At 53.9% G+C, this 17161-nt stretch overlaps 1 protein-coding gene and 1 pseudogene across 1 annotated transcript; both read left to right on the top strand.

Annotated features, from left to right (window-relative positions):
• The first annotated feature begins 1180 nt into the window (after nucleotides 1-1180).
• On the top strand, nucleotides 1181-7712 carry SHISA7 (shisa family member 7). Its single transcript, XM_057713390.1, has 4 exons — nucleotides 1181-1860; nucleotides 3361-3515; nucleotides 5484-5633; nucleotides 7069-7712. The coding sequence occupies exons 1-4, from the start codon at nucleotides 1181-1183 to the stop codon at nucleotides 7710-7712; spliced, it is 1629 nt and encodes a 542-aa protein (XP_057569373.1).
• Nucleotides 7713-7915: 203 nt separating this feature from the next.
• LOC130838194 (uncharacterized) lies at nucleotides 7916-10518 on the top strand (annotated as a pseudogene).
• Nucleotides 10519-17161: the final 6643 nt, after the last annotated feature.

The raw sequence follows: 17161 nt of genomic DNA, 5'->3' as shown, positions 1-17161 counted from the left end.
TCAGGCACCTGGCACATGGTGGAGCTGGGAGATGAACTACTGCTACCCTGACTCTCCAGCTGTGCAAGGAGACACTTCAGACCTGAAATTGTAAGAGTGTGGAGGGGGGTGTGTGTGTGTGCACATGAGACAGACAGAGAGAGACAGAGACAGAGACAGAGACAGAGAGACTGAGGCTCAAGATCCCTTAATTATCAGACCTAAATAAAGGAGAGAGGTAAGCACTGGGGGAACTGAGGGCCATATGGGCCTAAGCCAGCAGTTCTAACTGGGGGCAAATGTGCCCCCAGGGGGATAGCTGGCAATGCCTGGAGGCATCTTATGTCATCACCATGTGGGGGGATGTGAACGCTCCTGGCATCCAGCAGACGCTGCTAAACATCCTACAGTGCACAGGATGGGCCCCCACAACAAGGTACATCCCACCCCAGATGTCAGTAGTGCCTAGGCTGAGAAACCCTGCACTCCCTCTTCCCACCTCCTGGTCTAGAAACTCAGATTCTCAACTCCAATCTCTCTCTCCCCCTCTCCTCCCCATCCATTCTTCTTTCTCTCTCCTTCCCCATCCCCTGGACTCCTCCCAATTCACCCACCCCACATGCATCTCCCTTCATTGCCTCCCCGGGTCCCCCACTGACCCATCCCAACATCCTCTCCACTCTGCCCACCTCTCACTCTGCCCACCTCTGCCCTCGTTCCCCTTCATCTCACCTCTGACTTTCCCCTCTGCCCTCTCTCCCTCACCTGCCTCCATGGTTTCTTCTCCATCACATCTTTCCTCTGGTTTTTGTCCACCGCTCTTATTTCTTTGAACACCTGATGTCACTGTCAACTCTCTCATTCCTTCCTCCTCCGTTCGTCACTCACTTTGATTCTCTCTGTCTGTTCACTATCATTGCTGTTCTCCTTCCGGGGCATTTGGACATACTTCTGTTGCTCCTCCATCACCGTCCGCTGCCCGGTGGGACTGCCAACTTTGGGCCCATGCATGTCCCCTCCATCTTTTCTGCCTCCTGGTTCGCGTCTCTCCGTCCTTCCACCTTCCCTTGGCCTGCCTTCCTCATCCTTTCCGGCCACCATCTCCACATTTCTCCACCTCTGGCCATCTTTCTCCCGCCCACCGCTCCAGCCTCGATTCTCACCGCAGCCTGGCTGCCCCGTCCGACCTCCCGCGCGCCCCATGCCAGCACTGCTGCTCCTCGGGACCCTCCTGCTCCTGGCCTCGACTACCGGCCAGGCTGGGGCGCGCCCGTCCAACGCCACGAGCGCCGAGCCTCCGGGCCCGCTGCCCGCCCTGCTGGCGCACCTGCGGCGCCTGACCGGGGCGCTGACGGGCGGCGGGGGTGCGGCGGGCCCCGGGGCCAACAGCACCAGGACCAGCACCCCGAGCTCGGCGGGGGCGGCGGCACGGGCGCCCCCTCCTGCCGAGCTCTGCCACGGCTACTACGATGTCATGGGCCAGTACGACGCCACCTTCAACTGCAGCACGGGCTCCTACCGCTTCTGCTGCGGCACCTGCCACTACCGCTTCTGCTGCGAGCACCGCCACATGCGCCTGGCGCAGGCCTCCTGCTCCAACTACGACACGCCACGCTGGGCCACTACGCCGCCGCCGCTGGCCGGGGGCGCCGGGGGCGCCGGGGGTGCGGGCGGGGGACCCGGGCCCGGCCAGGCCGGGTGGCTGGAAGGGGGCCGGGCGGGGGGCGCCGGGGGGCGTGGGGGTGAGGGCCCAGGGGGCAGCACGGCCTACGTGGTGTGCGGGGTCATCAGCTTCGCCCTGGCGGTGGGCGTCGGCGCCAAAGTGGCCTTCAGCAAGGCGTCCCGTGCGCCCAGGGCGCACCGGGAGATCAACGTGCCCAGGTGTGTGTGCTCTGGGGCCGAAGGGTGGGGAGACTGGGGGCGGGGGCTGGGCCACGGGAGGTGGAGCCGTCAGGGACGCGGGAGCGGGAACGCGAACGGGGAGGCGGGGGCGGGGTGGGGGCCGAATATGGCCGGAGACGGAGGCAGCCGCCAGGGGCACAGAAGCGAATGCCTTAGGGAAGTGGGCAGGACCTGCTAATATATGTGACTGAAGTGGCAGGCTATGGAGTGACGGGGTAGGTTCAGGCCTTCATTCACTCGACAAATATTTCTTGAGCACCTTCTGTGAACCAGGAGCTGGGCACACAGCAATGAACAAAACAAAGTCCCTGTGCTGATGAATAAACCTGGTTTCCAATCCCAGGTTAGCTGCCTATGGGCTGTGTGACCCTGGGGAAGTTGCTTAACCTCTCTGTGCCTCAGTTTCTCCGTCTCCACAATGGGGCTAATAATCGTTCCCTACCCATTCGGACTGTAACGAAGATTAACTGGGTTGATGCATATTGAGTCCTGGCACATGGTAAGCCCTCAGTACATGCTGGCTACTGTCATCATTACGACAATAAGCAAGCAAACTCATGTGCAATAGACTTTTAGATATTGATAACTGCTGTGAAGAAAATAAAGCAGCATAATGAGTTGTGAGTGGGAGGGAAGGTGTTGTTTTACACAAAGTGGTCAGGAAAGGCCTCTCTGAGTAGAGACTTGAAGGGAAAGAGAGAACCAAGCAGATATCTGTGGGAAGGGCATTCCAGGCAGAGGAAGTTGTAAGTGCAAAGGCCCTGAGCTGGAGTGTCTGCAGGACGGTGAGGAGCTGGAGTGCAGTGGGTGAGGAGGAGGTAGACAGAAGCAGGAAGAGGCCGAGTTTATCCTAAGTGTGAGGGGGAGCCACTGGAGTGTCCTGAGCAACATGTGTTGCCATGTGATCCCTGGGCTGCGTGTGTGAAACTAGACTGAAAGGGACAAGGGCAGAAATGGGGAGACCAGTTGGAGACTGTAGCGCTGATGGTGAGAGATGGTGCTGGTAGCAGCAGAGGTGGTGACAAGTGGTCCAAGCTGGGATATATTTTGGAGGGTGAGTCCACAGTATTGCTAAGAGCCAGGGAGGAAAGAAAAAGAAGTCAAGGGTGAGTCTAAGTTTGGGGTCCACATAGCACCCTTTATTGCCAAAGGAAAAGGCAGCAAAAGGAGCAGGAGTGTGGTTCCAGGTTCAGGGTGGGGCAGGGCCACAGAGAGGACGATGTGGGAGGGGCCACGGAAGGGGTAGGGTCCGAATGAATTGGGGAAGGGGCGCTTCAAGCGGGATGTGTGGCCCGAGGGGCCTTGGGGCGGGCGGTGCTCAGATCGACATTAGCAGGGGGCCTGGCCAAAGGTGAGACGCCTAGCTGAGCTAACAGATACCCCTCAAGACGAGAACGCGGAGGGCAAGAGGCCTGCGCCCTCCCTCTCTGCAGCCCACCCCAGGCCTCAGGCCACTGACCACCCCTCTGCCACTTCTAGGGCTCTGGTGGACATTCTGAGGCATCAGACGGGGCCTGGGCCCCGCCCGGACCGGGCACGAAGCAGCTCCCTGACCCCGGGGGTCGGGGGCCCGGACAGCATGCCCCCGAGGACCCCCAAGAACCTCTACAACACCGTGAAGCCCTCCAACCTCGGTGAGTGAGCAGTGGGGCTGCGGCGGCCGCCTCTGCCTCTGGCCCCGCCCCTCAGCCCCGTGGCTCCGCCTCCCAGTGCCCAGGCCCCGCCCCCAGGTACGGCCCACTGTCTCTGCGTTCCCTGAACCGCTATGGCCGGGATCCCTTCCAGACAACGCGCTGGACTCCGCAATGAGCCAGGCCTCCTCCCTGCCCTCCTGCGGGCCCCTGCGCTTCAGAAACTCCTGTTAGGCCACCAGTGACACACAAAGACTCACCTGGCAATTGAATTAGAATTTGTCGGAAGCCAAACGAATCCTGGCTCTACCACTGTGACCCGGAGCAACTGACTTCGCTTCTCTGGGCCTCAGTTTCCTCGGCCATATGATGGGACTCACAGCCAGACTCACTTCATCTTATTGCTGTCCTCATAGTTCACGACCAGTGCGTCAGCGTTGAAACCGTAGCTGGAAGAGGGGTTGGAAAGGGTCTCATCTGCTGTGAGGGGGAGGAGGCTCCCTCAGAGTGTGATGTTTGAGCAGTGGCCAGGAAGGTGAGGGGAGTTTCTTGGGCAGGGGGAGCTCTGAGTGGCTGAAGCAGAGCTTGCGAGGTGGCCTGAGCATAGGCTGAGGAGAGGGTGGACAGACACCTCAGGAGGGCCTTGAGTGCCAGGCTGAGCTGAGTAGCTCTGCTTTTGTCCTGCCTTTGTCCTGAGGGCAATAGGGAGCCATGGAGGAGTTTACAGCAAGGGAACAGCAAAGTCAGAAGTGGGTGGAAGAACTATTTCTCTGGAATGCATGTGAAGGAAGAGAGATGACACCCTGGGATGGAGGAGGAGGAGGCAGCTGGGATGATGATCCAGGGAGTAAAGGAAGAGGTTTGATCTGCGATCAGGAACGGAGGGGAGGAGATGGGTTTGAATAGCAGTGATAAAGAAGAGACATTTGACCTGGATTTTGAGGGATGAGTAGGAGTTCTTCAGGCAAAGAAGGGGAGGAAGGAATTCAAGGCAGAGAGAACATCGTAACAGCATGTGCAAAGGCCCTGTGGCAGAACTGAGCTGGACCATTTGGGCATCAGAGAGAAGTATGGCTTGAGAGAAGGGATGGGAGACGAGGCTGCAGACGTCTGTTGGGGCCAAGTTACACAGGCCTCAAATGCCATCCCCAGCTTACAGTGTGTTCCATGGATGCTGGTGAGACATGGGAAGAATTTCGAGCAGCAGAGGGGCAAGAGCAGGTGTACGTGTCAGGAATACTGCAGTGGGGCTCATCTTGGAGATGGGCTGGCCATTTGGCTAGAAGGTTAGTTTCATAATGGAGGAGGAAGAAGCAAATCAGGGCAAAGATTCAGGAAGCAGGAGGGACCAGAGCTGGGGACCAAGTGGACATGAGTGGGGATCCTTCCACAAGACCAGGAGAGCAGTGCCAGCTGGGAGCAGGCAATGGCAGTGATGCCACCTTCCCTCTTGGTCCCCACAGATAATCTGCACCACAACTACCTGCACCTCAACATCAACAGCCCCAAACACCACGCTGCCACGATGGGTATGGACCAGGGCGGGACTGCGGGGAGGGCAGGGCTCCTTCCCTTCCCATCCTTGTATTGCGCCGGAGCCAGGTGCCTGGGATAGAGCAGGTGTGAGACCCTGGGAGCCTGTCCTCACAGTTCCCAGGTAAGCCAGTGAGGCTCAGTCTCCTCGTCTCTGTGCCGGAAGTGGTCTGCGGGCAGCTGCATGGAGTGCACCCCTCCTCGCCTGGGGCAGGGCACACACGGAGTGCTGAGCAAGCGTCAGTTCCCCCTCCTGCTCCTTCCCCAGCAAAGAGCCCCTGAGGGGTTGGGAGGAGTGAGCAGAGGGAGCTTGGACTGCTTCAGCTTTGAGGGGCTGGGATTCCAGATTTCTAATGCTCTAAGGGGCCTGGTGGCCAGAACTGCTGGGGCTGAGGGAGGAGGGCCTGGACTGACATTGGCCATGCCCCTCTGCCCCAGAGTGGCGGGCCATTCCGCCGCCCAGCCCCTCCTTGCACTACTCCACGCTGTCCTGCTCTCGGTCCTTCCACAACCTCTCGCATCTGCCCCCATCCTACGAGGCGGCTGTGAAATCTGAACTCAACCGCTACTCCTCCCTCAAGAGGCTGGGTGAGTCCCGGGAAGGGGAGCCGTCTGGGCGATGGGGCGGGGTCAGGGCCTGGGTTCAGCACCGTGGACAGTGGCCCGATAGCCTTCTAAAGCTTTAGATTCCCCACCCCCACACCCCCTTTGGTTTTTCTCCAGGTTTGTTCCAGAATTACCTGAGATGATTTTGTAGCACAATTAGTTGGGGTGCTTTTTTAAAATGCAAATCCATGATCCTTACCCCAAGATCTATTGCATTCATCATGACTTGCATTTGCAATGAATAGAAACACAACTTAAAAAGAAAAAAAAAAGGTGACTATGCTGGCTTGATAACAGAAAGTCTATGAGCCACAAGCTTCAGGTGTGGCTGAACCCAGGTGCTCAAAAGCTGTCTCCAGGATTCTACATCTCTCAGCTCTGCTAAACAGTGGGCTGGCTTCATTTTCAGACAGAATCTCCCCTTGTGATGGCAAAGACTGCCCTGAGAATTTTCAGGGCAATTCTACCAGAAGAATCTCTCCCAATGACTCCAGCAAAACCCCCAACCCTGTAACCCACTGGCCAAAAAAAGGTCACATGCTTGTCCCAGAACCAATCACTGTGACTCTGATTGGACATTTCTGGGTCAGTGGCCAATCCCTGGTAGTGGAGTAGCCTTCAAACATTTTAAATGGAGATCCACAGTAAGAAAGGATTTTTATATTGTGTCCCAAGAGACCCACATGCATTGGCATCTTTAATTACAGTGAAGTTTTGAAACTTGTTATTACAGATATTTTCAAACACACGCAAGAGTAGAGGAATTGTAAAATGAACCCCCATGTTCCTACCACTCAGCTTTCACAATGAGCAACATTTTGGTCATCTCTCCTCCCCCCACCCCACCTTTTGGTGGATTATTTCAAAACAAATCCCAGACATTATTTCACTTCATCCATTAATATTTCCATAACACACACACAACTGAAATAAAAATTTCATGAATGGTGCTCACCCTTATTCTCTTATTATGGGACACTTTCTGATAAATTTCTATTCTGTTTCATTCTGCAAAATGCTGGTCACTACCCACAAAATTGACTTTACAACCCATGAATGGGTCAAATTTCCAAGTCTGAAAAATACTTGCTACAGGATGAAAGGGAAGGAAAAGTGGCTCCTCAAAAGCAAGAGTTGGGTTCTACTCCCAGAAGAAGAGATGTTCCCAGGCAATTAAGAAAAAAAAAAGTCCCCCCTCATCTAGGACCCCAGCACTGCACACTGGGGCTGGGAATATGCATTCTGCCAGCTTGAATGTTCTGACTGGTTACAACTATGCCCCTGCCCAGGCTAATGGCCAGGAAGTTCTGGGTGATGGCTGGGGTCCTCCTGCGGGTAAGGGGGGATGCCCAGGGAATGGGGCAGCTTCTGGGCTGGCTGGGGACCCACCTCTGTGGTTTCTTCCCCTCTCCCCCAGCTGAAAAGGATCTGGATGAGGCCTACCTGAAGCACCGGCACCTGGCGGAGATGCCCCGCGGGACGCTGCCCCTGCACACGCTGCGGCGACCTGGCACAGGGGGTGGCTATCGCATGGATGGCTGGGGTAGCCCTGAGGAGCTGGGCCTGGCGCCCGCGCCCAACCCGCGGCGCGTCATGTCCCAGGAGCACCTGCTGGGCGATGGGGGCCGGTCGCGCTATGAGTTCACACTGCCCCGCGCACGCCTTGTGTCACAGGAGCACCTGCTCCTGTCGTCCCCCGAGGCCCTGCGCCAGAGCCGTGAGCACCTCCTGTCCCCCCCACGCAGCCCCGCGCTGCCCCCCGAGCCTGCCACCCGCGCCAGCCTGGCTGCCTCCCACTCCAACCTGCTGCTGGGGCCTGGGGGGCCCCCCACACCACTGCACGGGCTGCCCCCACCCCCTGGCCTGCACGCGCACCATCACCACGGCTTGCACGGCTCACCGCAGCCCGCCTGGATGTCAGACACCGGCGGAGGTGGGGGCACTCTGGCCCGCAGGCCGCCCTTCCAGCGCCAGGGCACGCTGGAGCAGCTGCAGTTCATCCCTGGCCATCACCTGCCCCAACACCTCCGCACTGCCAGCAAGAATGAGGTGACTGTCTGAGTGTCTGAGGCTGCTCTGGGGGCTTGGAGGCTGCAGCTTGGGGCCCCCATCCCAGCCTGCATCCCCCAACACACTCCAGAGGCCTGGGACCCAGATCTGCAGTGGCCAGGAGGACTGCCTCCAAGGACACTGTTTGGGATGAAATCGTCACCAGAGACAAAGCTTCCTTCTGCGATGTCTTGGCAGATAAGACCCCTCCTCCTATGTCCCAGTTTGAGGCAGGGCCTCCTTCCCATGACGTCATCACAGAGGAAGAGGTCTCTGTGTGAGGTATTCACTAGCGAAAATGTCTGTGTTCATCACAGGGACAAAACCTCCTTCCCATGAGGTCATCAGAGAGGAATAGGCCCACCCTTAAGGTCATCACTAGAGGCCATGTCTATATTCCATGGTGTCATCACAAAGACTTCCCTCCTGTGATGTCACAAGATGAACAATGCCTTGTCCTATGACATCATCCCTAGAGAAAGAGTCCTTCCTATGATGTCACTGCATAAAGTCTCACCTTATGATGTCATCTCTGGCACCAAAAGGCCTCTTTTGACATCATCATTACCAGGAAAATATTTTCTTCCAAAGAAGATGCCTCTGTCTTTGAAGTCACTGCTACAGACAAAGCCATCTTCCTGGGACACATCACAGGGGAAAGCACCTCACCAACTGTGTCCTCATTAGACATAAGGTCTCTTTTCTACGACATCGTCACAGGGACTCTGCTTCTTTCCTGTGATGCCATCGCCAGAGAAGGTGCCTTGCCCTATGATGTCATCGGGGGACTGTGCCGCTTCGGTGATGTCATCAGCAGAGATGGTAGCCCGCTTTGGAGACATCTCCAGGATGAGGCCCCTCTGCAATGTCACAACTAAACTCTGCCTGCTTTGAGATTACGTACACCGTGGCACACCTCCACTGCTGCTGCCAAGGCCCAGAAAGGCAGGGCACGCCCAGAGTGCACTGCTATCCTGGGGGTCACCAGAGAAAGTACCCAGTCCTGAGATGTCTCTAGGGATGACTGGGGAGACTGCCCCTCACGGAGAGGTCTCTGCCACATACGACAGTCCATCTGTGGGTTGCTGGCAGCGGCCCTACCCTAGCTGAGGCTCTGCCCCAGTGCTGTGATGTCATCACCAGAGACACTGCCTGCTCTGGAAGACCATTACTTGTAATGGTATCACCAGAGTTTCTGCCTTGTGCCACCATGACTTAGCTTGGTCGCTCCTTCCCCTGACCCCAGGGACACGACCTGTGGGATTTCCACCAGACCCTCCCCTAAACGGGCCATGGGTCCTAGCCCTGTGCAGTGATGTCACCTCCTGTGTGACTCCTAGAGGACAGGACTTCCAGACTGGCTTCTTCTCCCAAGGAGGCCACTCTGGCCCACCAGGCTCGTGGAGTCCTGGGACTCACAGGTTGCCAAAAGGCTGGCGCCACTGCTCTCTGCCATAACCACAGACATCATCACCTCTGTAAACAAAGTCCTGGCCTCCTGTTGCGGGGTGGGGGGAGATGAGGGTATGCCTGCTATTCATCTAGCTGATGACATCATGAGCACCACAAGACTTCCACCACTCACGGAAGCGTTGCACCTGGTGTCCAGTGTTAACCATGCCTGATGACATCATTTCCTGTGATTCCCTTTGACCTACAGTGTATTCATCTCCCAGGATCCACCACAAGTAGGGTATCATTCTCTTCCAGGATTTACCATAACTATAGTGTCACCTTCTCCCAAGGGTCCCTCTAGCCAAGGGTGTCACCATCTTCTATGATTCTCCACAGCCATGGTGTCATCATCTCCCAGGATCCATCACAACCATTGTATTGTCCTCTCTCAGGACATAGCTGGTGATGTCATCATTTCCCAGAATCCACCATGACCAGTGACGTCATTACCTTCCAGAATCCACTATAGCTGATGGTAACATCTACCAGGATCCGCTAGGACTGATGATGCTACAATTTCCCATAGTCCCCCGCAATTGTGGTGTCATCATCTCACAGGATCCACTTCAACTATGATGTCTTCATGCCCCAGGATTCACCACAGCCATGGTGTCATCACCCCCCAGGATTCAATTCAACAGTGATGTCACCACCTCCCAGCATCCATGAGAGTCAACGGTGTCCCAGGATCCAGGACACCAACAGTGTCATCACCTCCCAGGATCTGTTTCAACCATGGTATCATCATCCACTGGGACCCGCCACAACCATGGCATCATCACCTCCCAGGATCCAGGACCCCCAATGATGTCATTTACCATGATCCACTTCAACCATGTGTCATCACCTTCCAGGATCCATCCTCTTGGGAGCCAAATACTATGACAGCTGTATTTCAATTGTCTTCTGCAGTCACCTAGCGTTGTTCCCTTAAGGGGAACCAGCACAATACACATCATTTTCCTATTCCCTCAAAAATGGAGTGGGGTGGGGCCCCTTCTGATGACATCATCCTACTATGGCCCTTCTTGATGATGTCACTGCCATGCTCCTGACTTAGGCTAATGCCTGCATCAACCCCGCCACAGACTTGGCCTTGGCCAGTCCCCCATCACCCCCTCATAAGGGCATCCAGGCTCCTCCTGATAACTGCCCTTCACCCAACCGTCTGATCGGTGACAGGGTCAACACAGAGCCCTCTCAGCATCACCAGAGGGGGGCCTTCCAGTCCTCGGGTGATGTCACTGCCCTCTGCCCAGTCCCTGTTACCTGCATCCCCACCTGGGGCAGCACTCCACTGGCCTGGGCCAAACTCTCCCTAGAGACCCCCGTGGGCCGGGCCAGCAGCTGCCGACCTCCCTGAGGCCTTCAACAGTGTCCCCTGCTGGCCTGGTCCTGGGGCAGGCACATCTGGAGGGCCATGGCCACTGCCAGTGCCATCTGCAGGGGCGGAGGTGACGGCCCACACCATCCCAAGACGGCAGAGAAGCAGTATTCTCTCCTTCATCCCCCCTCACACACTAGGGAGCCTCTAGGGGTTCGGGGATCCCCAACACCCAACGCACAATGCGCCCCCAATTCTCTCTGTATATAGCCATGTTGGGGGGGCGGCCATTCCCCCACTCTTAAAGGGCTACATGCCCCCTCTCCCAGCCCCCAGGGCGAGGTGAGGGGGCCTCTTCTCCCTCCTCTGGGCCGTCCCCCTACCTTTCCTCTCTCCCCACAAATACTGGCACCTCAGCGCATCCCTTCTCATCAGGAGCCTGGGACAGATAACGGGCCCTTGGCTCCCGCCACACTGAGGAAACTGAGGGGTTACCCCCAATCTACCAGGGCCCCAGTGCCAGTTTGCCAGTTTTTCAACTCCATGCTTACAGCTGCTCCTGTGGGTTCCCCCAATCCCTTCGAGGGCCTCGCCATGCCCAGTGTCCCTATGGCAGACTGTGACTTCCCCCAAAAGGAGCCAGCTTGGGCACCTGCCCCTCCCAGACCCCTCCCCTCTGCTCACAATCCCCAAGGAGCACTCAGCTTTCTCCAGCCCCCAGAACTGGGGAGTTCGGGACATTTCAGCTTTTGTATGCCCCCCTCAACTTGTTCTTTCCCAGCCTGGATTCCAGGTATCTTGCCCCCTCCCCCCACTCACTTGACTAGGCTGCCTGACCCTGAGGCCTTGACCTCTTATCTCAAACAAGCCATAGTGGGGAGAGGTGTCAAGGTGGGTGAGGACGTGGCTGTGTCCTGCCAGTTCCCCTCAGTGTGTCCAGAGCTGGGACCTCGCCATAGGAGTCTTCCCCCCTCCCCCAGCCCGCCACCTCATAAATGCATACACAAGCTTGTGTGCGCACGCACACACACACACACACACACACCCATTCTAGTGAGGGGGCAGCGGGGGCCGGCCCTGAGAGAAGATGAACAATTCTGGACCAAAAGACCTTCCATAGCTCTGCCTGCTTCCTTATCCCTCCCCACCCCATTCCTGCCCCCGACACCAGACTCTTGACCCAGTTCCTTGGTGAGGACAGCCAGTCGAGATGCAACTTGGTATTTTTTTGAATAAACAGATGTTTTCCTGATTCCCAGTCTCAAGTTTACTGTCAGGAAAAGATGGGTTTCCACCTCCACATGTGCTGGTCACTGGGGAGTCCCCTTTGTGGCTGAGGAGGGAGGGCATCTAAGTGTCTTTACAGGTCGGTGGTCAGGGCTGCTCTGGCTGTCACCAAGGGGCGAGTCAGGAATGTGGGGACTGCACCGTAAGATGCCTTTAAATTCTTGGTTTCTTCCTAAAAACACTCTTCCCTCTGAGCAGGTAAGCATTTGTTTGCAGATTCTATATGTTTGCACCTCCTTATATTTTAATTCTTTGGCTGAATATCATTGAAGGGGTGGGGGCAGGGGGCTGTATTAGTTTCCTGGGGCTGTGGTAACAAAGTGCCACACACCGGGCAGCTTCAACAGAAATGTATTCTCTCCCAGTGCTGCAGGCTGGGAGTCTGAGAGGGAGGTGTCAGCAGGGCTGTTTCCTTCTGAGGCTGTGTGGGAGAATCTGTCTGGGCCTCCCTCCTAGCTTCTGGTGGCTCGCTGGCAATGCTGGCATTCCTCGACACATCATCTTCCCTCTGTACGTGTACCTCCTTGACAAAATGTCCTGTTTTATAAGGACACCAGTCATGATGGATTGATTAGGGCCCACCCCAATGATTTCATCTGCAAAGACCCTATTTCCAAACAAGGTCACATTCACCAGTCCTGGAGGTTAGGACTTCAACATCTTTGGTGGGGGTGGGCAAAATTCAACCCATAACAGGGGGTATGACAGAATACAGTCTAAGTGTCAGTTTTTATGATTAGGAAGCATTTTCCACACCTCTCTCCTCCCACCCAGTGCATTAAAATATTTACATAGTGATGGCTAGAATTTCCCCCTCCTTCTGTCTCACTCAGGAGGTGCCTCTAAGGCTTGGTTTTATGAACTTTAGGACAGCCCACCCCTAGGAGCATCTAAGTGTTTGTTTACAAATTGCAGACTCACATTATATCAAAGCATTAGTATCCTCCTCCCTCTGGGTTGCGTGTGCAGGGCATTTCAGCGCTGCTTTGATCACTAAGAAAACCCCTTCCTCTCTAGTGCACATAAGTGTTTGCTTCTCAAATATTACACTTTATTCCGAATCAGGGTTCTCCAGAGAATCAGAACCAGTGTGTGTGTGTGTGTGTGTGTGTGTGTGTGTGTGTGTGTTCCTATTAAAGAACTGGCTCATCTGACTGTGGGGGTTGGCAAGTCCAGAGTCTGTAAGGCAGGCTTTCTAGGCTGCAGTCTTGAGGCAGGATTCCTTCTTTTTCAGGAAACCTCAGTTTTTGCTCTAAGGCCTTCAACTGATTGGATGTGGCCCACCACGAGCTAGGATAATCTCCTTTACCTGAAGTCAACTGCCTGTAGGTGTTCATGTCTACAAAGTACCTTCACAGCAACACCTGGGCTGTGTTTGAACCAACGGCTGGGCATTGTAGCCTGGCCGAGTGGATACATGAAACCTAACCCACCTTGCAGGGAAGTGCTTGCTGGAGGAAGGAGTGTGATCTGCGGTTGAGAAAGCCTCCTCCCCTTCTGCGCAGTTAAGTGTTCACCACCAGCTAGATTTTACCTGCTCAGGTCCATTTATTTGACTGTAGATTAAAGGGGTCGGGGGGAGTGGTGCCTTAGGTACTCGTGTTGGATCCCTGGTGAAATGCCCCAGCTGGTGCATGTAAGAGCTGTTCGCCCATTCTTAGAAATCACCTCTTTGTGTTGGCGTCTTTGTCTACAGATAATTGGGGGTGGGGGGGTGATGCAGTGCATCTAAGTACAGGATCACTGAGCACTTGGAGAGTCTCCTCCTGGGCACAGACTAGGACCATACTGCCCTGCCTCCCAGACGTCCTACGTGCCAGACACAGACCCTTCCTGCTTTAACAACTCGGGTTTGGGGCTGCTTGTTACTGCAGGACAGTGCAGCCTCTTCCTGGCTTACGAGCCTTGCCCGTGGAGAGGGGAACTGGATGGCTTTTTGTGCTGTACACTCTGGCATTTCTGAATTTTTTGTAGGTGCATTACCTACTTTTAAAAAATAAAGTCTAAACTTACACATCAAGAGTGCCAGCTTTGACTGCCATTCCCCTCACTGAGCAGATGCCCAGGAGGGAGCGCGATACAGGAGGCACAGGTCTCATTCCCCGCCCGTGCAGGTGACTAGCTTCCACTCTGAGTTGTAATGCTAGGGCTTACACGTGTGTATTTTTCATTCCACATGGCCTCTGCACGCCTGTCAACTACTTCATTTCTGTTCAACAAAGAAGAAAGCAATCTGATCCACATATACTGTGCTTCAGTTGGACAAGTCAAGGATAAGATGTGGCATAAGCATTTTCACCTTTGTAACCTAACACTTGTTCAATTTGCAACTCCACTGTGTTGAGAAATACAGCCTCTGAGCAGCTATTCTTAACCTGCGTTTGACAGGGCAGGCTTGCAAACTTCAGAAATCTATACTAGATGTTGTGTGCACATGCCTTTTTTTTTTCTTTTCACTTTTTTAAAAAATTATTTCTTGGCTGCATTGGGTCTTCATTGCTGCACGGGGCTTTCTCTGGATGTGGCGAGCGAAGGCTACAGCGGAGGCTACGCTTCAATTGCAGTGCACGGGCGTCTCATCGGGGTGGTTTCTCTTGTCGCAGAGCGTGGGCTCTAGGTGCATGGGCTTCAGTAGTTGCGGCACACAGGCTCAGTAGTTGTGACTCACAGGCTCTAGATGATCTCCCAGGAGGGTGAACTTTCGGGTCGGAAGGAGGTGCGTTTTTTAAGACTTTTGCTACACAATGTCAAGATGCAATTCTGAGAGCCTTGCCAAGTCCATGTATGTGAGAACGTCAGTTTGCTCCCATCCTCACCAGCATCAGACATTATTCCATTTAATCTTGATGTGCATCAGAGGTGTCAACTTTAAGGCCATCAAAGGAATCCTCTCGTGACTAAAGTATGTTTGTATCCACTGTGAAGTCTCTGTCCTGAGGTCTACGATGAGATCCAGGCAACGTGTGTCATTGCTGCTGTCTGTCACTAGAGGGAGCACCTGATCCACTGCAGGCATATTTAACAATTAATGAGGGCCCCTTCCACCCGGGGAGAGCTCTAACCTTTGCTCAGGAGCACAAAGGAAAGCGGTTCTTGTTAATCACCGACTGCAACCCGCACAGACGATGTGCTTAAAAATACTAAGGCCACTAAAGGGCAGAAAACATGTCAACAACCACAGACCATGGACTCAGTAATAAAGATGGAGGCATTTTACCCACAAAAAGATGCTCAGTCTCACTGGGATGAAAGGAAACACAGATGAAAGATGAGTCATCTTTGTCTGCCCACGGCTGGCACATATTTTGAAGACTGCTAATATTCGGGCTCCCTTCTGCATCAGGACAGTGATATCGGCTGCTTCCTCTGCTTGGAATGGTCTTTGTCCTCTGGATATCCACAAAACTTGCTCCCTCGCTTTCTTTAAATCTTTATTCAAATGTTTCCTTCTCAATGAAGGTCTAACCTGATTACTCACCGTCTAAAATTCTCTCACCCCTCCCCCACTCAGTGTTGCTAAACCTCCTTATCTTGCCTGCTCTAGTTTTTACAGTAATATCTTTTTATACTACCAACTTTTCTTACCTACTTTACTAGCCTGGGACTTTCCCAGTGCTGGCCCTCCCTGAAAGCCCAGCATCTTGGGCAACCTCGGACAGTTGGCCACCCTGGGTTTAGTGCTTACTGTTTATTATCTGTCTCCCCACCAGAATGGAAGCCCCAGGAAGGCGGTGTCTTGCTTCCTGTCTGGGTCACTGAAGTATCCCAAGCACATGGAAACAGGGCCTGGCAAACAGTTGGTTCTAAATAAATACTTGAATGAATGGATCAGATCCTAACGGTGAGGATTCAAATGAGTAGAGCCCTGCCAAGGCTACTTGGCCGAACTGCAAACACACACGCTCTTTTGATTCTGAGATTCCACTTCTAGGAATTTCTCCTTCAGGAAAGCTCGCAGCTTTGCCCAAAGATACATATTTGAGGATGCTCACTGCAGCTTCTAGCCACAGACTGGACCAGTGTAAACACCTGCTAGTTGGAGAAGGCTAGAAACTCCCCTGTGTTCTTACAGAGGACCGCTGTGCGCACTGCCCAGGGAGGATGTGTGGGAATGTAAAGGTCCAAGACACCCAGATATTAGCAGCCAGTACCTGAGGGGGTGCGACTGCGCATGTGGGAGGGGAAGGAGGGCCAGAGCCACCTCTCCTGCTTTTACTTCTTGCACTGCAGTCACTGTGAATTTTCCTCCAAGCATGTACTTCTTTCGTGACTTAATACAGATGAACAAAAGAGGTGAAGATTAATTTCCGAGGCTGCAATTCAAGTCGAAGGGACAATTTGCGTTTCATTGAGCAAAAGTAACTTCCTGGGTCTCTGATATTTAGCAAAGGAAGGACGCCCCTCCCCCAGCCCATCCCCTGCCATTTCCAGTCTCCCAAACTAACTCACTAGGCCCATCACCAGGCCACCTCCTGAGTCGTTCTCAAATCTGCCCACTTCTCTCCCACAGCCATGGCCACCATTCCAGCCCAAGCCACAGCCAACTCCCTGATGGAGCTCCTGCTTCCACTCTGGGTCCTCCAACCAAGTCTCTACCCAGCAGCCCTGAGCTAGAATCTCAACATGAGTACCAAATCCACTCATACGTCCTGGTCAGAATTCCTCATTGGCTCCCTAGGGCTCTACCAAGCCTAGCACCTCCATGCCCACCTCTCCCGGCTCAGAACATTCTTCCCTGAGACTCTCTCTCTCTTTCCCCACCCCTCTGGCCTTCTTTTAGTTCCTCCCATCTTGGTATTTTTAAAAAATCTTTTTAGAAAATAACAACTTTATTGATATAGAACTCACACACCAAACATAAAACTCACCAATTGAAAGTGTTTTGGTATATTCATAGAGTTGTGCATCTACACCATCACCACAATCAATTTTAAGATATTTTCATCGCCCCAAGAAGAAAATCTACCCATTAACTATCACCTCTCCATCCCCCAGCCCTAGGCAATCACTAATTGACTTTCTGTCTGCATGGATTTGACTGTTCTGGACATTTCATATAAATGGAATCACGCAACATGTGGTCCTTTGTGACTGGCTTCTTTCCCTTAGCACAGAGTTTTGGAGGTTCATCCATTTTGCTGCAGGTTATAGTACCTCATTCCTTCCTACGGTTGTATAATATTTCATTGTAAGTAAATACCACAGTTCATCCATTCACCCTTGCTGAACATGTGTTGTTCCCGCCTTTTGGCTATTATAAAATACGCTGCTATGAATATGTGTTATGACTTCTCGTGTGGACATGTTTCCATTTCTCTGGGGGTATACACCTAGCAGTGGAATTGCCGGGTCATTCAGTAACTCTGGGTTTAATCATCTGAGGATCCACCAGACT

Source organism: Hippopotamus amphibius, chromosome 16 (assembly GCF_030028045.1).
Source record: "Hippopotamus amphibius kiboko isolate mHipAmp2 chromosome 16, mHipAmp2.hap2, whole genome shotgun sequence".
NCBI lineage: Eukaryota > Metazoa > Chordata > Mammalia > Artiodactyla > Hippopotamidae > Hippopotamus > Hippopotamus amphibius.
The sequence above is the reverse complement of the archived record's forward strand: the minus strand, read 5'-3'. Positions and strand labels throughout refer to the sequence as shown.

What these genes read in the sequence shown, in the direction of transcription:
- SHISA7 (XM_057713390.1), top strand. Translation starts at nt 1,181, where the DNA reads ATGCCAGCACTGCTGCTCCTCGGGACCCTCCTGCTCCTGGCCTCGACT. An exon ending in CGGGAGATCAACGTGCCCAG is followed by an intron (nt 1,861 to 3,360) that starts GTGTGTGTGCTC and finishes TGCCACTTCTAG; the next exon opens with GGCTCTGGTGGACATTCTGA. An exon ending in CGTGAAGCCCTCCAACCTCG is followed by an intron (nt 3,516 to 5,483) that starts GTGAGTGAGCAG and finishes CCTCTGCCCCAG; the next exon opens with AGTGGCGGGCCATTCCGCCG.